The sequence below is a fragment of the Bos grunniens genome, chromosome 3 (assembly GCF_055505025.1).
Source record: "Bos grunniens cultivar Pamir isolate PY7600 chromosome 3, Bosgru_T2T1.0, whole genome shotgun sequence".
Taxonomy (NCBI): domain Eukaryota; kingdom Metazoa; phylum Chordata; class Mammalia; order Artiodactyla; family Bovidae; genus Bos; species Bos grunniens.
The window spans coordinates 87,201,285-87,218,333 of NC_141167.1; the positions used below are offsets into that span (position 1 = coordinate 87,201,285).

Consider the following 17,049-nt stretch of genomic DNA (forward strand, 5'->3'; position numbering starts at 1 on the left):
GCTAAAAGGCCCCAGGTGAGGGGCCCAACCTCCTGACCTCTGTTTCTGACTCCATCCTGGGGTACCAAGGGCCCCTGGGGCCACTGATAAACCTTTGGTTTGCCCTCTCCTGAGCCACTCAGGGATGTGATGAGATGAAGGAAGGTGGGATGCGAACAGGTATTGGAAGAACTGAAGTGGTTGCCAGCTAAATGCTACTAGTGAGAACTAATTAGGAGCTCTCATTTGGCAGGCGTGACAACAGATATGACTCTGGATGGCATCACCTCCCCGGCTGAACTTTTCCACCCGGAGTCCCTGGGAATACCGGACGTGATCTTCTTTTATAGGTGAAAATGAGAGGCCAGGCTAATGCAAGTGAAACCCAGGGCTTCTCCGCAATCTCTGTGGCGTCCCTCCCTCTTTAGCCACCTACTGCTTATCAAGCCAGAACAGGGTCTAGCAGACCCGCCCAGCAGAGAGCTCTAAAGGCTGAGTTCCCCAGCCCAGCTACTTGGGTATTACCTGGGGTGGGTGTGCCCCTGGTGGCATCGAAGAATATTGAATGACCTAGGGTGGACAACCCCTCCCACCTAAGGAGATTCCAATGTTAATGCATCTGCTAGCCTTTCCTAGCACTTCCCCAGTGGCTCAGTGGTAAACAGTCCACCTGCAATGCAGGAGACCCAGAAGACAACAGGTTTGATCCCTGGGTTGGGAAGATGCCCTGGAAGAGGGCATGGTAACCCACTCCAGTATTCTTGCCTGGGAAATCCCATGGACAGAGGAGCCTGATGGGCAACAGTCCATGAGGCCGCTAAAGAGTCAGACATGACTGAGCAACTGAGCACAGCACAGCCTTTCCTAGACCAGTGCATTTCCCCTTGACCGGATCTCCCTGACCCCCCACTCTCTCCTATGTGTCAGACCAGACTTACCCAGCCAGGTATCTGTTTCATGCCGACTTCACTTAGCAGCTCTCCAGTGGCACCAATGAGTGACTCCTTCCCCCATGGCGGCTGTTTGCTCTGCAGGTCCAATGATGTGACCCAGTCTTGCAGCTCTGGGAGATCAACTACCATCCGAGTCAGATGCAGTCCACTCAAGCCTGCTCCTGGAAGTCTGTCTCTGCCAAGGTAAAGGGTTGTGACACAGCCTCCCTTCCTTGGCATCACTCCATCCCAAGAACCAAACAGAGATTACTGAAGAAAAGCAAAAGAGAAAATCGTCTGAGCTCCATTAATGGGCTCTTGGGGACACAGTCATGGTTCCAAACCCTAGATCTTTAGATGTCAAGGATGGAGCAGAAGAGTAGAAGTTACCCTCACTCTTTAGAGCATGTGGGCAGCTGTGTAGCAGAGTGACTAATGGCCAGGGGCAGATTCAATTCCCCTCCTATACTTGCCAGCTCTGTTATGGATATAGTTCTTATCTTCTCTAGGCCTCTTCTTCTTTATTTGCAAAATGGGGATGATAATAAATTCCTTCAGGGGGTTGTTATGAGGATTAAATGAGATAATGAGACTGGAGATAATGAGATAATGTGCTTAGTCGCTCAGTCACTCTTTGTGACCCCATGGACTGTAGCCCTGGATTCTACAGGCAAGAATACTTAAGTGGGTTGGCATACCCTCCTCCAAGGGATCTTCCCAACTCAGGGATGGACCCTGGCACCCACACTGCAGGTGAGTGCTTTACCATCTGAGCCACCAGGGAAGCTCAATGAGATAATCAGTTCAGTTCAGTTCAGTTGCTCAGTTGTGTCTGACTCTTTGTGACCCTATGAATTACAGCATGCCAGGCCTCCCTGTCCATCACCAATTCCCAGAGTTCACTCAAACTCACGTCCATGGAGTCGGTGATGCCATCCAGCCATCTCATCCTCTATCATTCCCTTCTCCTCCTGCCCCCAATCCCTCCCAGCATCAGAGTCTTTTCCAATGAGTCAAATCTTTGCATGAGGTGGCCAAAGTATTAGAGTTTCAGCTTTAGCATCAGTCCTTCCAAAGAACACCCAGGACTGATCTCCTTTAGAATGGACTGGTTGGATCTCCTTGCAGTCCAAGGGACTCTCAAGAGTCTTCTCCAACACCACAATTCAAAAGCATCAATTCTTTGGCACTCAGCTTTCTTCACAGTCCAACTCTCACATCCATACATGACCACTGGAAAAACCATAGCCTTGACTAGACAGACCTTTGTTGGCAAAGTAATGTCTCAGCTTTTGAATATGCTATCTAGGTTGGTCATAACTTTCCTTCCAAGGAGTAAGCATCTTTTAATTTCATGGCTGCAGTCACCATCTGCAGTGATTTTGGAGCCCCAAAAAATAAAGTCTGACACTGTTTCCACTGATTCCCCATCTATTTCCCATGAAGTGATGGGACCAGATGCCATGATCTTCGTTTTCTGAATGTTGAGCTTTAAGCCAACTTTTTCACTCTCTTCTTTCACTTTCATCAAGAGGCTTTTTAGTTCCTCTTCACTGTCTGCCATAAGGGTGGTGTCATCTGCATATCTGAGGTTATTGATATTTCTCCCAGCAATCTTGATTCTAGTTTGTGCTTCTTCCAGCCCAGCGTTTCTCATGATGTACTCTGCATAGAAGTTCAATAAGCAGGGTGACAATATACAGCCTTGACATACTCCTTTTCCTATTTGGAACCAGTAAGTTGTTCCATGTCCAGTTCTAACTGTTGCTAACTGACCTGCATATAGGTTTCTCAAGAGGCAGGTCAGGTGGTCTGGTATTCCCATCTCTTTCAGAATTTTCCACAGTTTATTGTGATCCACACAGTCAAAGGCTTTGGCATAGTCAATAAAGGAGAAATAGATGTTTTTCTGGAACTCTCTTGCTTTTTCAATGACCCAGCGGATGTTGGCAATTTGATCTCTGGTTCCTCTGCCTTTTCTAAAACCAGCTTGAACATCTGGAATTTCACGGTTCACGTATTGCTGAAGCCTGGCTTGGAGAATTTTGAGCATTACTTTACTAGCGTGTGAGATGAGTGCAACTGTGTGGTAGTTTGAGCATTCTTTGGCATTGTCTTTCTTTGGGATGGGAATGAAAACTGACCTTTTCCAGTCCTGTGGCCACTGCTGAGTTTTCCAAAATTGCTGGCATATTGAGTGCAGCACTTTCACAGTATCATCTTTTTGGATTTGAAAGAGCTCAACTGGAATTCCATCACCTCCACTAGCTTTGTTCGTAGTGATGCTTCCTAAGGCCCACTTGACTTCACATTCCAGGATGTCTGGCTCTAGGTGAGTGATCACACCATCATGATTATATGGGTCATGAAGATCTTTTTTGTACAGTTTCTGTATATTCTTGCCACCTCTTCTTAATATCTTCTGCTTCTGTTAGGTCCATACTATTTCTGTCCTTTATCGAGCCCATCTTTGCATGAAATATTCCCTTGGTATCTCTAATTTTCTTGAAGAGATCTCTAGTCTTTCCCATTCTGTTGTTTTCCTCTATTTCTTTGCATTGATCGCTGAGGAAGGCTTGCTTATCTCTCCTTGCTATTCTTTGGAACTCTGCATTCAGATGCTTATATCTTTCCTTTTCTCCTTTGCTTTTCACTTCTCTTCTTTTCACAGCTATTTGTAAGGCCTCCCCAGACAGCCATTTTGCTTTTTTGCATTTCTTTTCCATGGGGATGGTCTTGATCCCTGTCTCCTGTACAGTGTCACGAACCTCCGTCCATAGTTCATCAGATCTAGTCCCTTAAATCTATTTCTCACTTCCACTGTATAATCATAAGGAATTTGATTTAGGTCATACCTGAATGGTCTAGTGGTTTTGCCTACTTTCTTCAATGAGATAATAGATCCTTCTTATTATCGAATTAGTAAAGGTTAGGGAATCCTACGGAGAAGGCAATGGCAACCCACTCCAGTACTCTTGCCTGGAAAATCCCATGGACGGAGGAGCCTGGTAGGCTGCAGTCTATGGGGTCGCATAGAGTCGGACATGGCTGAGCAACTTCACTTTCACTTTTCACTTTTCACACATTGGAGAAGGAAATGGCAACCCACTCGAGTGTTCTTGCCTGGAGAATCCCAGGGAGGGCGGAGCCTGGTGGGCTGCCGTCTATGGGGTCTCACAGAGTCGGACAGGACTGAAGCACCGCCGCAGCCGCCGCTGCAGCCGCCACCGCTGCTGCCGCCGCCGCCGCCGCAGCAGCAGCAGGGAATTCTAAGAATCTCTCTACAGCTGAAAGACCCAATTTTGAATTTAATAGCCAAGGGCACTAAATCAAGGAATCTTGAACTAATTTGATTACAGGAAGCCCCAGGCTTCCCTGGTGGCTCAGTGGTAAAGAATCTGCCTGCCAATGAAGGAGATGAAGGTTCAATTCTCCAGGAAGATCCCCTGGAGAAGGAAATGGCAACACACTCCAGTACTCTTGCCTGGGATACCCCATGAACAGAGGAGACTAGTGGGCCACAGTCCATGGGGTTGTGATAGAATCAGACATGACTTATCAACTAAACAACAACAACAACCTTTCCCCCTACCTTCCTCTTTTCACACAACACTAACATCTTGAGGGTATCCATGTCTTGAGGAAGATGGTTTGGAAAATGATGCTGCTAGGCAACGACTGATCAGGGAGATGGGGAGCCAAGAGGCACACTGTGGCCCAGCAGTGGTGTTAAAATGTATGGTCACTAATATTCTTGTTGCAAACATTACAGTAAAGTACATTGCAGACAGCAGTGACCTGAAGTTCATTCCCAAACACTGGCCCCTCACACCCAACCCTCCACAGGAAGCTCTACACACTGCTGTATTTAAAATGGATAACCAACAAGGTCCTACTGCACAGCACAGGGAACTCTGCTCCGTGTTATGTGGCAGTCTGGATGGAGTTTGGGGGAGAATGGATACATGCACATGTATGGCTGAGTCCCTTCACTGTTCACCGGAAACTCTTACAACATTGTTTGTTAATCAGCTATACCCAAACAGAAAATAGAAACTTTAAAATGAAGGGAAAAAGTGACTTTTGCAAAATGTCCCATGTCCATGGGGAGAACAGGAGCTTCTGAGGGGTTAGTTGGGCAGCTGTGCTAGAGCTCAGACAGCTTACATGAGTTGTCATCTGATGTCCGCAGAAACTTACGGGCAGAGGGTGGGGGCCCTGATGAAGGCTGGAAAGGCCTCCTATCATCAGGGAAATCAGAGAGCAAAACTAAGGCTAAGAACTAGTTGGAAGGGTCATGATGGAACTGACAATTTAACAAGGAGAAGACGGATCAGGCAATTTATGAAATGATAGGACTCCACCCAGATCTTCCCAACAGTCCAGCGAGCATGCGCTCAAGTCTCCTTTCTGCTCTGTTAGCAAGTGCTCCGATGGGACCTGTGATGGCTGTAACTTCCACTTCCTGTGGGAGAGCGTGGCCGCTTGCCCCCTCTGCTCAACTGCCGACTACCATGCTATCGTCAGCAGCTGTGTGGCCGGCATCCAGGTAGGCGTCTCTCCTTGGGGACTTCCCAGGAGACAGGCGAGTGTGATATCTGAGTTCCTTGTTTTTCTCCCCAACAGAAGACTACTTACGTGTGGCGAGAACCAAAGCTGTGCTCCGGTGGCATCTCCCTGCCTGAGCAGAGAGTCACCATCTGCAAAACGATAGACTTCTGGCTGAAAGTGGGCATCTCTGCAGGCACCTGCACCGCCATCCTGCTCACTGTCTTGACCTGTTACTTTTGGAAAAAGAATCAAAAGTATGTGATGGGTTTGGGGATGGCCAGGGCTGGACTGTTGAGCTGGAAGGAGAGTATCTGAGAGTATAAATTCACACGGCTGCTCTTTGGTATTGGCTACAGTCCCTGTGACTCTGGCCAGAGGCTTGTTGAGCTACTCATCCAGGATATGCCTTGGTTATCCTGACTCCTAGGGGCTTCCCCAGTGGCTCAGCAGTAAAGAATCTGCCTGCTATACAGGAGACATGGGTTCAGTTCCTCCAGGAAGATCCCCTGGAGGAGGGCATGGCAACCCACTCCAGTATTCTTGCCTGGAGAATCCCATGGACAAGGGAGCCTGGTGGACTACAGTCCATGGGGTCACAAAGAGTCAGACACAACTGAAGTGATTCAGCACACACATACGCACCTCAACTCCTAACAGGGATGGTACCACATGGCAGTCTATGAAAAGCTGTTAGATGTCAAAAGAAATGCAAAAAGAATTATTAATTTGCTATTATTAATGGTAAAAATGGTTTTACAGTTTCATGATTTCTGTTCAGCTTTGAGATCATAGAAACACCTAGATTTAAGAGAAAAGATCCTTGACTTGGGAATCAGATTCCCTAGCCAAATCCCTGGCCTAACACCATTTTGCTACGTTTCAGTTCCATCACCCATGGTAAGGGAATATCTCCTTTTAGCCCAACCTTTCTCCTTTTCCTTTTATTACAGTTTGGTGTCTTGTCTTCCCCATTCCCTTGTTTCATAGGCTAGAGTACAAGTACTCCAAGCTGGTGATGAATGCTACCCTCAAGGACTGTGACCTACCAGCCGCTGACAGCTGTGCCATCATGGAAGGCGAGGACGTGGAGGATGACCTCATCTTTACCAGCAAAAAGTCACTCTTTGGGAAGATCAAATCATTTACCTCCAAGGTAGGGATGATGGCCAGTGCGCTGAGGTCACCCTGGAGGCCAGGAGAAGACATGAGTCCTAGGACACTGAGACCCCCGACTGTTTAGGGACCACTGTTCTGCTCCCTACCCTCCATTCTCTTCTATCCTCCCGCCTTGAGAATCCTGGCTTCTGTCTTCTGTATTTTCACACAAATGCTTTTTCCCCTGAGGCCCAGGACTGCTCTGCACAAGGCTCCTTGTCTGCCAACATGCACTCCAGTGGATGGGCTGTTTGGGCCTTTTAACTTCCAGAAGGAGTACTGAACCACCCATGTGGTTCAGAATCAACCTCGTTCCCAAAACACAAAACAATAAACCAAAACCCTTTTTGTATTTTGGAGAGAGGGGAAGGGATGACCTCTAGGATCAACTTCCAGTAGAAGTGAGGCTCTCCTTTGGCCAGTGGAGGGTGCTGTCCCCTGGATGTCAGGCCCCTGTCCTTTGGGGGCTGAGTCACAGCTTCATCTAAGTTGTTCACTCTTGAACAGTTCTGAACTGGGAGAGCTGACTCTGGGTGGGTGGGTGAATGAGTCTGAAGCTCATAAACATAAGACAGACCACACTGTCGCTGGGCCTGGGGCAAGCAGAGAGCATTCGAGTGATTCCTCCAGGGCCAGGGCCCTCTGCAGCCCCATTCTGCCAGCACCCACAGTTCACTGCTGCCCTGACCAATTTATCTAACCTGGGTGGGGAGGGGGCAACAGAAAAGGAAAGGAAGATGGGTAGGTGTTTACTTGGCCAAATCTCATTCCCTTTGTGCTGACCTTGCAGGGTGACTCCCTTGGCCTCCTTAGACCCTAAATGCTTTTTGTTTAACCAATAGGAGAACAGTTTACCCTGGGACACTTAGGTCTTTCTGGAACTTCTAGAGTTTGACAAAGATGCAAAGCAAGGGGTTTAAAGATATTTCTCATCCTCTGACTGACTGAAGGGAGCAAGAAGAATAGAGGCCATCTTATGTCCGTGTTTCCACGAAGCCACTGAAAGCAGAAATTTCAGGAGGGTTCTTTCTGTCACCTCTCTTCCATTTCTCTCCTTTGTTCCCCAAACTTGCCCATGTGCAGCAGCCAGCTCCTGTCACCATCTCTCTTTCAGAGGACTCCTGATGGGTTTGACTCGGTGCCACTGAAGACATCCTCAGGAGGCCCAGACATGGACCTGTGAGGGACACTGCCCTGCCTCACCTGCCTCCTTACCTGGACACATTACCTTGCAAGCCTGTGGCAATGTGGGTGCCACCTTCCTGCAACACCCACTGCTGGAAATCTCTTCGTTGTGGCCTTATCAGAAGAAGTTTGAATTCCAGATCTTTGTTTTTTTATAGAGTACCCAAACCTTCCTTTCTGCTTGCCTCAAACCTGCCAAATATACCCATACTTTGTTTATATATCACTCCCTTGCTTGCATCTTGTTTCCCAAAATGGACCAGCCCTCAGAGCCATAGCTTCATCTGCTCATATTTCTTATTGCTCTGGAACAAAAGTATTTCTCTCTTTTTAAGTATAGAAACGACTCCTCCTGTCCTCTTATTTCAGGGCAGAAGCAGCCAGGAGTTTCCCCTGATCATTGCCCTCAGCTCATGATCTCTCTGGGAGAGAGGCTGGGTGAGGAGGGTATTGGCATCCCCTGATGGATCATCTTCCTGGTTGCCTGGATTCGTCTCTCCTGGATAACTGGCTCCAACTGGTATAATGGACAGGCTGGGGCCAGATGAGTAAGCCCTGGGTAAGAAGAGGCTTGACAAGCACAAAGAGGCAATAAAGGAAGGTTTTATTTTGTTTTTTAAACTGGGTACTTCATTCCCTTTTCTTGAGTAAGCTATAACTGTTCTCACTGGAGCCAAAGGAAAAAGTTTGTCAAGAAAATGCCCAAAGCCCTGATGGATCTCTTCTCCCCCTAGCATCGTCTTTTTGGTTTTTTTTTTTAAACCTCCCACCATCTCCCTATGACACTAAAGGGAACCAGGTAAGCCCCAACCCCAGATGTTCTAGCTTTATTCTCTATTTGCTTTTACCTAAAAATGACAAAACATTGCCAGTGAGGAAAATTCCTCATCCTTGAGTACCCCATACCTAAAGGCTTGGACCATATTAGGGAACACGCATATTATATTTTGAAAGAACACAAGCAGGTCAAGGTTTTAATGGGGCCACACTGGAAAACCAGCCCACAACAGGCTGGACCTGAGGCGGCCATGGTGCCTGCTTCTAAGCTTAGTTCATCTGCTCGGCCACAGAATAAACAACCTGTAGGCTGGCCAAGAAGGCATGGACTTCTAGCCTGTGCCCCAGCAGTAAGTAGATCCAGACCAGTTTTCTAGGAGGAAACACGGGGGAGTTAGACAAGGTGTTCGCCAAACTGGGAACCCTCGCACTTTCAAGCCCCTGTCTTTCCCTGCTTCTGCTAAAAAACGAAAATGACTTCTGGCCCCACCTTCTGCTAGCACTGTTCTTAAAGTTGAGTAAGGCTTGTTCTTAAAGTTGAGTAAAGTGAATGGCCTCTTTGCCCTTTTTCTGGACTTTCACAACAAGTGTAAGTGATGAACTTTAACTAGAATGGTAAAAGCAGAGCAAGAGTTTCAGTTCTCTTTTTCTTTCAACCAATGGCAATTCTCCTCCGCTCGCTATTTGGCTAGAATGACGTCCTGGTTCAAGGGCCCAGTTGCCCATGGTTTGTCTCCTTTCTCAAATGGCCATTTGGCGACCAGCTGGTAGGTCAAGTTTGGAGATGACACTTGTAAATGCTGCATAATGATCCACCCCTGCTGCCCTGGCAATGGTCTTATAGAAGGGTCTTCGAGAACTGGAACCCTGCTGTGACTTCTGGCCAGAAACAGCATCACTGAAGGCAGGCAGTCCCTTTGATTCAATAAATCTAGAAGCTTTTCTTTGGTATCTAATTTCTTCCTCCTCTTGTGGGACTCAGGCTCTCAGAACCTGTGGCCATGGTGGAATTTCTCTCAATGGAGGCAGATAGTCAGCTTCTGAGTGCCAGCCTAAAATTTTCCATAGACTCAACAATGCCCCGGGCATCTGCTTTTCCACCAAATAACTATTTTGTGACAAAGGCCACAGAAGGTACACAGACTGTGCTAGAATCAATCAGAAAAAAATACCTACCCCGTTGATTTCTTTATTCTGACATCTTGAAACCGAGTGATCCTAGAGCAACCTCAAACTCCACTGACTTAATCATAATACTTCAAAGATCTCCTTTCTATATCCCTTAGTGTACTGATTTCTGCAAATATTCCCTGCATCCTGCCAGGAACTTCTGAGATATGCTATAATGGTCATCTGTTGCTCCCCTAGCAACTTAGAAATGATAGATATTTTTAAATAGCTCTATTGAGGTATAATTCAAATTCCATGCAATTCACTCATTTAAAACATACAATTCAACAGATTTTAGTATACTTACAGAATTGTACACCTATTACCATAGTCAAATTTAGAACACACACGTGTTATTTTATATGGGAAAAATCTTTAGTAAACTAAGACTATAGTGTTTTGCACAAGCTTTTAGGGGAGGGAGAGTGGGCTCAGGAGATAAAATATTAAATCCCTTTTAGTTACCTAGAGTCCAAGAATACACATGTAACTCTTATCATGTAGATGTCACCTGTATTTGGCTGAGAGTACAAATGAAGACTGGTGTATTCAAGGACCAGGGGATTTCTTATGCCAACAAAACTTTTTTTTTTTTTGTCTCACTCTGCATTGAAGATAAGACAGACTATATTTATACAACAGAGAGTTTGTAATGGATTTTTCAACTTTGTGAAACCAAATTTTTATCTCATCAAGACTGATCGGATCTCCTTTTTACTCTGTATTCCAAGAGTTTGTAGTTTGTTAGGGGATGGGTATCGCGTGTCACACTTTTTTTGTGAAATAAAAATATACCTTTCAGTTGTTTTTCTTAGACAGGTTTGATGGCTGGATGAGTGAGTGAGAAATGGTAAATGCCCTTAAAACTTAAGCTGAAGAGGAGGACTCTGGAACCCCAGAGTGGCAGAGAAGAGAGCACACTTAGGAGCAAGAGGGACCTCTGCCACAAGCATCTCACCACCTGCTGAGGAATCAGCCATCCATCAGAGCCTCAGTCTCCACAATAGTAAAACGCCCCTGATGATGCCTGACCTCCCAAGACTGGGTGAGGATTGGAAAAGAGGACATGTAAAACACCGAGCACGTCAGTTCCATTCCCCTCCGCTTCAGTTTTCTCGTGGGTGGCACTGAGGCCAGCCACGTAACCACGAGCCTACAAAGACAGGTGAAATTAGCTTATTTGGGTATGGTATTGATTATCATGGACTAGATGTGGATAAAATCCTAGAGGACATCAAGGACCCACCGTTTCCCAGTGCAGCTGGATTTTCCTGCTTCCGTGCTTTCCTTTACTCCAGTTGAGGGCACTTAGTCCCTACAAAGAATTCCCTCAGCTGCTTGGTTGTGACCCACATTTGTTTGGACTGGGTGGTACCTGGGTGTTGTTATTGTTTAGTCACTAAGTTGTGCCTGACTCTTTGTGACCCCATGGACAGTGTAGCCCTACAGGCTCCTCTGTCCATGGGATTTTCCAGGCAAGAATACAGGAGTGGGTTGCCATTTCCTACTGCAGGGGATCTTCCTGACCCAGGGATCAAACCCTGGTTTCCGGTAAAGGTGGATTCTTTACCACTGAGCTACCAGAGAAACCTGGGTTATACAGGTGGCCAACTAGTTAATTAAATTTTGCTATACCATGCAGCCTGTGGGATCTTAGTTCCCCAATCAGGAATCAGACCCAGGCCATTGGCAGTGAGAGCGCTGCTGCTGCTAAGTCACTTCAATCGTATCCGACTCCGTGTGACCCCATGGACGGCAGCCTACCAGGCTCCCCCTTCCCTGGGATTCTCCAGGCAAGAACACTGGAGTGGGTTGCCATTTCCTTCTCCAATGCATGAAAGTGAAAAGTGAAAGTGAAGTCGCTCAGTCATGTCTGACTCTTAGTGACCCCATGGACTGCAGCCTACCAGGCTCCCCGTGTCCATGGGATTTTCCAGGCAAGAGTACTGGAGTGGGGTGCCATCGCCTTCTCCGGCAGTGAGAGTAAGGAAGTCTTAACTACTGGATTGCCAGGGAATTCCCTAAATATTTAAATATTTTAAATATTACCCCTGCTTATAGAATAATATCTAAAGTCTTAAACTGTATTTATTTTTGGCTGTACTGGGTCTTCACTGATTCGTGCAGGCCTTCTCTAGTTGCAGGGAGCAGGGACTACTCTCCATTTGGCGTACTCAGGCTTCTTACTGCAGTGGCTTCTCTCGTTGCAGAGCACGGGCTCTAGGGCGCATGGGCTCAGTCATCGTGGCTCACAGCCTTAGTTGCTCTGTGGCATGTGGACTCTTCCTGGACCGGGGATTGAACCCATGTCCCCTGCATTGGCAGGGAAATTCTTAACCACTGAATCACCAGGGAAGTCCAAAATCTAAACTAAGAAGGAAAATAGGAAAGGAAACTCGCGTTAATTAGACATGTCTACATATCAAGCCTGAACTAAGTTCTTTCATAACATTGCCCACCTGGTTCTCAGAACAGGCCTAGAGGTAGGTATTAGCCCCACTACAATAGGTGAGGAACAGATTTAGTAATATGGTATACATGGTCCCTAACTGCACACACTTATACTCTGTGTGTGCTTGTGCTAAGTCCCTTCAGTCGTGTCTGACTCTTTGTGACCCTATGGACTATAGCCTGCCGGGCTCCTCTGTCCATGGGATTCTCTAGGCAAGAATATTGGAATGGGTTGCCATGCCCTGCTCCAGGGGATCTTCCCAACCCAGGGATCCAACCTACAGTCTCTTACATCTCTTGTAACAGCAGGCAAGTTCTTTACCACTAGCACCACCTATTCCACACCATACACTCTAACCATATTGAACTTTTCACTGTTCCTCAGTTACAAGCTCTGTCATACCTCCCTGCCTGGACATATGCCTCTCTAACCACACTGAACTTTTCACTGTTCCTCAGTCATAAGCTCTGTCATACTTCCCTGCCTTAACGTATGCCTCTGCTTTTGCTTTCCTTTTCACCTGATAGACCCCCATCCAGTTTTCAAAGTCACTCCACTGTGAAATCCTCCCTGGCTCATACACTGGGGCTCCAAGAGTGAATGAATAATTACCTGGGGGTGCTGCAGTTCACTGACATGAGTTCAGCCATATATTGTACTTGTCCCAGGGCATCAAATAAGCAGCAGACATGGCCAAGCTTGAAACTGGGACTGGAAGAGTGGAAGGGGTGAATGTGTGAAGTGAAACACATTGTCAGGTAACCAGGCAAGAAGATACTAAGGACTTGGACTAATACTTAAAGAAGACATTTAATTAAGAACCACAGAGCCACAATGGGTATTGGAGAAACAGAGAAATTGAGGCTTTCTCAATTTGATACAGGGGCTTCCCAGGTGGTGCAATGATAAAGAATCTGCCTGCAAATGAAAGAGACGCAAGAGACGTGGGTTTGATCCCTGGGTCGGGAAGATCCCCTGGAGGAGGAAATGGCAACCGTATCCAGTATTGTTGCCTAGAAAATCCCATGATAGAGGAGCCCGGCAGGCTACAGTCCATGGGGTCTCAAAGAGTGAGACATGACTGAGTGACTGAGCACAGATATGATTCAGAGTGATGGGAGAATTGACACCTCGCTCCAATTTGAACAGAGGGAGAGGCAGGGTCAAAGTTCTGCATGTCCAGGCAGCCCTCCCTGACCATTTTTAAATGGTTCCTCCTTGTTGCACAAGTACAGCAACAGCAACTTCCTGTTCAGTTCAGTAGAAAATTATGAAAGAGGGGAATACCAGACCACATGACCTGCCTCTTGAGAAGCCTCTATGCAGGTCAGGAAGCAACAGTTAGAACTGGACATGGAACAACAGACTGGTTCCAAATAGGAAAAGGAATACGTCAAGGCTGTATATTGTCACCCTGCTTATTTAACTTCTACGCAGAGTACATCATGAGAAATGCTGGACTGGAAGAAACACAAGCTGGAATCAAGATTGCCGGGAGAAATATCAATAACCTCAGATATGCAGATGACACCACCCTTATGGCAGAAAGTGAAGAGGAACTGAAAAGCCTCTTGATGAAAGTGAAAGTGGAGAGTGAAAAAGTTGGCTTAAAGCTCAACATTCAGAAAACGAAGATCATGGCATCCGGTCCCATCACTTCATGGGAAATAGATGGGGAAACAGTGGAAACAGTGTCAGACTTTATTTTGGGGGGCTCCAAAATCACTGCAGATGGTGATTGGAGCCATGAAATTAAAAGATGCTTATTCCTTGGAAGGAAAGTTATGACCAACCTAGATAGCATATTCAAAAGCAGAAACATTACTTTGCCAACAAAGGTCCATCTAGTCAAGGCTATGGTTTTTCCTGTGGTCATGTATGGATGTGAAAGTTGGACTGTGAAGAGGGCTGAGCACCGAAGAATTGATGCTTTTGAAACTGTGGTGTTGGAGAAGACTCTTGAGAGTCCCTTGGACTGCAAGGAGATCCAACCAGTCCATTCTGAAGGAGATCAGCCCTGGGATTTCTTCAGAAGGAATGATGCTGAAGCTGAAACTCCAGTACTCTGGCCACCTCATGCGAAGAGTTGACTCACTGGAAAAGACTCTGATGCTGGGAGGGATTGAGGGCAAGAGGAGAAGGGGATGACAGAGGATGAGATGGCTGGATGGCATCTCTGACTCAATGGACGTGAGTCTGAGTGAACTCCGGGAGTTGGTGATGGATAGGGAGGCCTGGCGTGCTGCGATTCATGGGGTCGCAAAGAGTCGGATACGACTGAGCGACTGATCTGATCTGATCTGATGCAGAGTACATCATGAGAAACGCTGGGCTGGAAGAAGCACAAGCTGGAATCAAGATTGCTGGGAGAAATATCAATAACTTCCTGTTACTGTGGGTCTAACAGGAGGGAGTGGGCAGTAGAACTGGAGGTGGTGCTGTCAGTTCCTGCTGAAACAATATGATCAAGGTTTCTGGACAATGAGAGCCTAGAAGGGTGCTGAACCAATCTGAGGGGAGAGGTGAGAGTAGCAGAGAAAGATTCCAGGAGGAAGGAGGAATTAGCCAGTTTGGAGAACAGGAGCGGGAAATGAGAGTTCAAGGCAGAAGGAACTCACACAAAGGTTCAAGGCCAGGAAGGGGAGCCACAAAGAGCTCAGGATGCAGAGCTTAAGGGGGAAATGCTAAGAGAGAAAGAGGGACCATATTGGAGAAGTTGGTAGGGGGCAGATCAAGAAAGGCTTCGCAAGCTCTGTTTGAACATCTCCTGAAGCCAACAGGTAGGCATTGAAGTCTTCCTTCCACCAGAGGAATGAGAGGACAGGGCTTGCTTATCAAATCCTGAGCTCTACTCCAAACCCAAAAGAGCAACAGAAGAGCAAGGAGGTGCTAAGGCAAGGTCCAGGAGAGCCCTCCCACATTAGCCAGCTCTGAACTGGTGAAAACCACGGATGGCATCTCTGCCTGGGTGCCCACCCTCTTTCCAGCTCCTTCCCTGCAGGTACTTGTTCCCCCTGGGCTGCCCACAAGCTGCCCAGGACCCCCATGGTACTATCTCACCTAGGATTCTGTTTCCTGAACCGAACCTGTAACAAGCTTCTAACCCCTCACTCTACTCCCTACAACTCATTCACTCAACAGGGATTTAGTAAGTACCCACCAGTGTAAGGTGTGGGGCTTCCCAGGTGGCGCTAGTTGTAAAGAATCCATCTGCCAATGCAGGAAACTCGATACCTGGGTTGGGAAGATCCCCTGGAGGAGAGCATGGCAACCAATTCCAGTATTCTTGCCTGAAGAATCCCCATGAACAGAGGAGCCTGGCGAGCACAAAGAGTCAGACACAACTGAAGCGACTGAGCATTTGAGTGTAAGATGCTGTGCTAGGTCCTGTGGAGATAAAGATGTAAATATCCAGTGGTTTCTGCCGTATAAGATAAAGTCACATATTTTTTTTTTAGCCAGATTCCTCAAGGCCCTGTTTTCTGCTAAGGAATGCTAACAAAGGGACAAGCCCAAACATTGGACTATCTTAGATACTTATCAGGCTTCTCTAGTAGCTCAGATGGTAAAGCATCTGCCTGCAATGCACGAGACCCGGGTTCGATACCTGGGTCAGGAAGATCCCCTGGAGAAGGAAATGGCAACCCACTCCAGTATTCTTGTCTGAAGAATTCCATGGACAGAGGAGCCTGGCGGGCTATAGTCCATGGGGTTGCAAAGAGTTGGACACGACTGCAAGATACTTAACACACAAGCAAGATACTTACCAGTAATCAGGCTTTGGTTCCATTACTTAACTTCCCTGGGCCTCAGTTCCTTCATACAAAAAGTAAAGGATTTGGGGTAACTCTTTTCCAGAAGGGGTTCCTTGAACGCTGGAGTCCTCAGATGCAGCACCCAAGAACTATTCTCAGTATTAAAGTCTAATAGAAATCAGTCCATTTGAAAATGGTATGGCTTCACACCATCACTCCATAACAAAAGTATTTATGTTGATATGTGTTAGCTTCTGACAGGAACTATTCAGTGTAATAACATAGGTATTCCCTGCTAATAAGAAAATTCTAATTGGCAGCCATACATGGCTGATTATCAAGGGAAAATGAATCATTTTTTAAAAATCATGTTAGACAAAAATATTTCAAAACATGGGGGACAAGAGGATGAAAAGATTATGACTAGGCTAGTAAATAAAGTCACCTCCAACTCTAAAAATCCTGTGATTCTGATAAATGAAATATCCTATTAATTTATTACACTTACCAGGTAGCGTGAGCATTTTAAAGCGGGATGTCTGTAAGGATTTGGGAATAGGCATACTGTTCCTCATCCTTCCACTTTAGATGTCTGTAATCTAACAATAAAACTAAAGGTGAAAATTCCTAAGGAAATTCGGAGAGATCAGAATTTTAAGGCCATCCTTCCAATTAGTTTGATGACCTCCTTAAAGTGTTAGCTCAGTGACTTTCCTCCCCTCAGCCTGGGCCCCTGAAGCCTCAGGAACACCCATCACTGTTTTGAAACTTAGCAAACAATACACTTTGGCACTGCCTTCACTGAAAGGAAAGCAGTCAGCTCCCATCAAACACTTGCCCTCAGAAGATTTCAGGGAACCCAACACTTTGAGGACAGTCCTCTTACACACTTTCTTCAATGACTGTAGCTCCAACACTTCCTTTACACTGGTTTTAAATCTAACATCCTCGGTATGCAGAACCTAGGGGGCCAAACCCAGACAATGCGTTTCTCTAAGTCTCCCCCTGAGTCTCTACTAGTCAGCTCCACCACTGGTATTAGCCATGTCCTACACCTCAGAGTTGGCTTGGCAGAGCTTTGCTGGGGAGTAGA

At 46.6% G+C, this 17,049-nt stretch overlaps 1 protein-coding gene and 1 long non-coding RNA gene across 4 annotated transcripts in view; one reads left to right on the forward strand and one right to left on the reverse strand.

The window, feature by feature from the left end:
• Positions 1–8,423, forward strand: part of ELAPOR1 (endosome-lysosome associated apoptosis and autophagy regulator 1) — a 75,030-nt gene extending 66,607 nt beyond the window's left edge. For both annotated transcript variants that reach the window (XM_086391588.1, XM_086391587.1), the window contains 6 exons: positions 233–329; positions 1,014–1,115; positions 5,334–5,460; positions 5,538–5,716; positions 6,450–6,615; positions 7,732–8,423. In XM_086391588.1, the coding sequence (XP_086247714.1) occupies positions 233–329; positions 1,014–1,115; positions 5,334–5,460; positions 5,538–5,716; positions 6,450–6,615; positions 7,732–7,800 (740 nt within the window). In that variant the 3' untranslated portion in view covers positions 7,801–8,423. The remainder of the gene's footprint in view (positions 1–232; positions 330–1,013; positions 1,116–5,333; positions 5,461–5,537; positions 5,717–6,449; positions 6,616–7,731) is intronic.
• Positions 8,424–11,820: 3,397 nt separating this feature from the next.
• On the reverse strand, positions 11,821–15,518 carry LOC147375975 (uncharacterized). 2 transcript variants are annotated; one of them, XR_015160606.1, is made up of 3 exons: positions 15,362–15,518; positions 12,814–12,912; positions 11,821–12,119 (listed from the first exon to the last, which is right to left on the reverse strand). It is a non-coding gene; the product is annotated as an uncharacterized LOC147375975 (long non-coding RNA). The 2 variants fall into 2 exon arrangements; XR_015160607.1 differs by lacking the exon at positions 15,362–15,518 and adding an exon at positions 15,262–15,358.
• Positions 15,519–17,049: the final 1,531 nt, after the last annotated feature.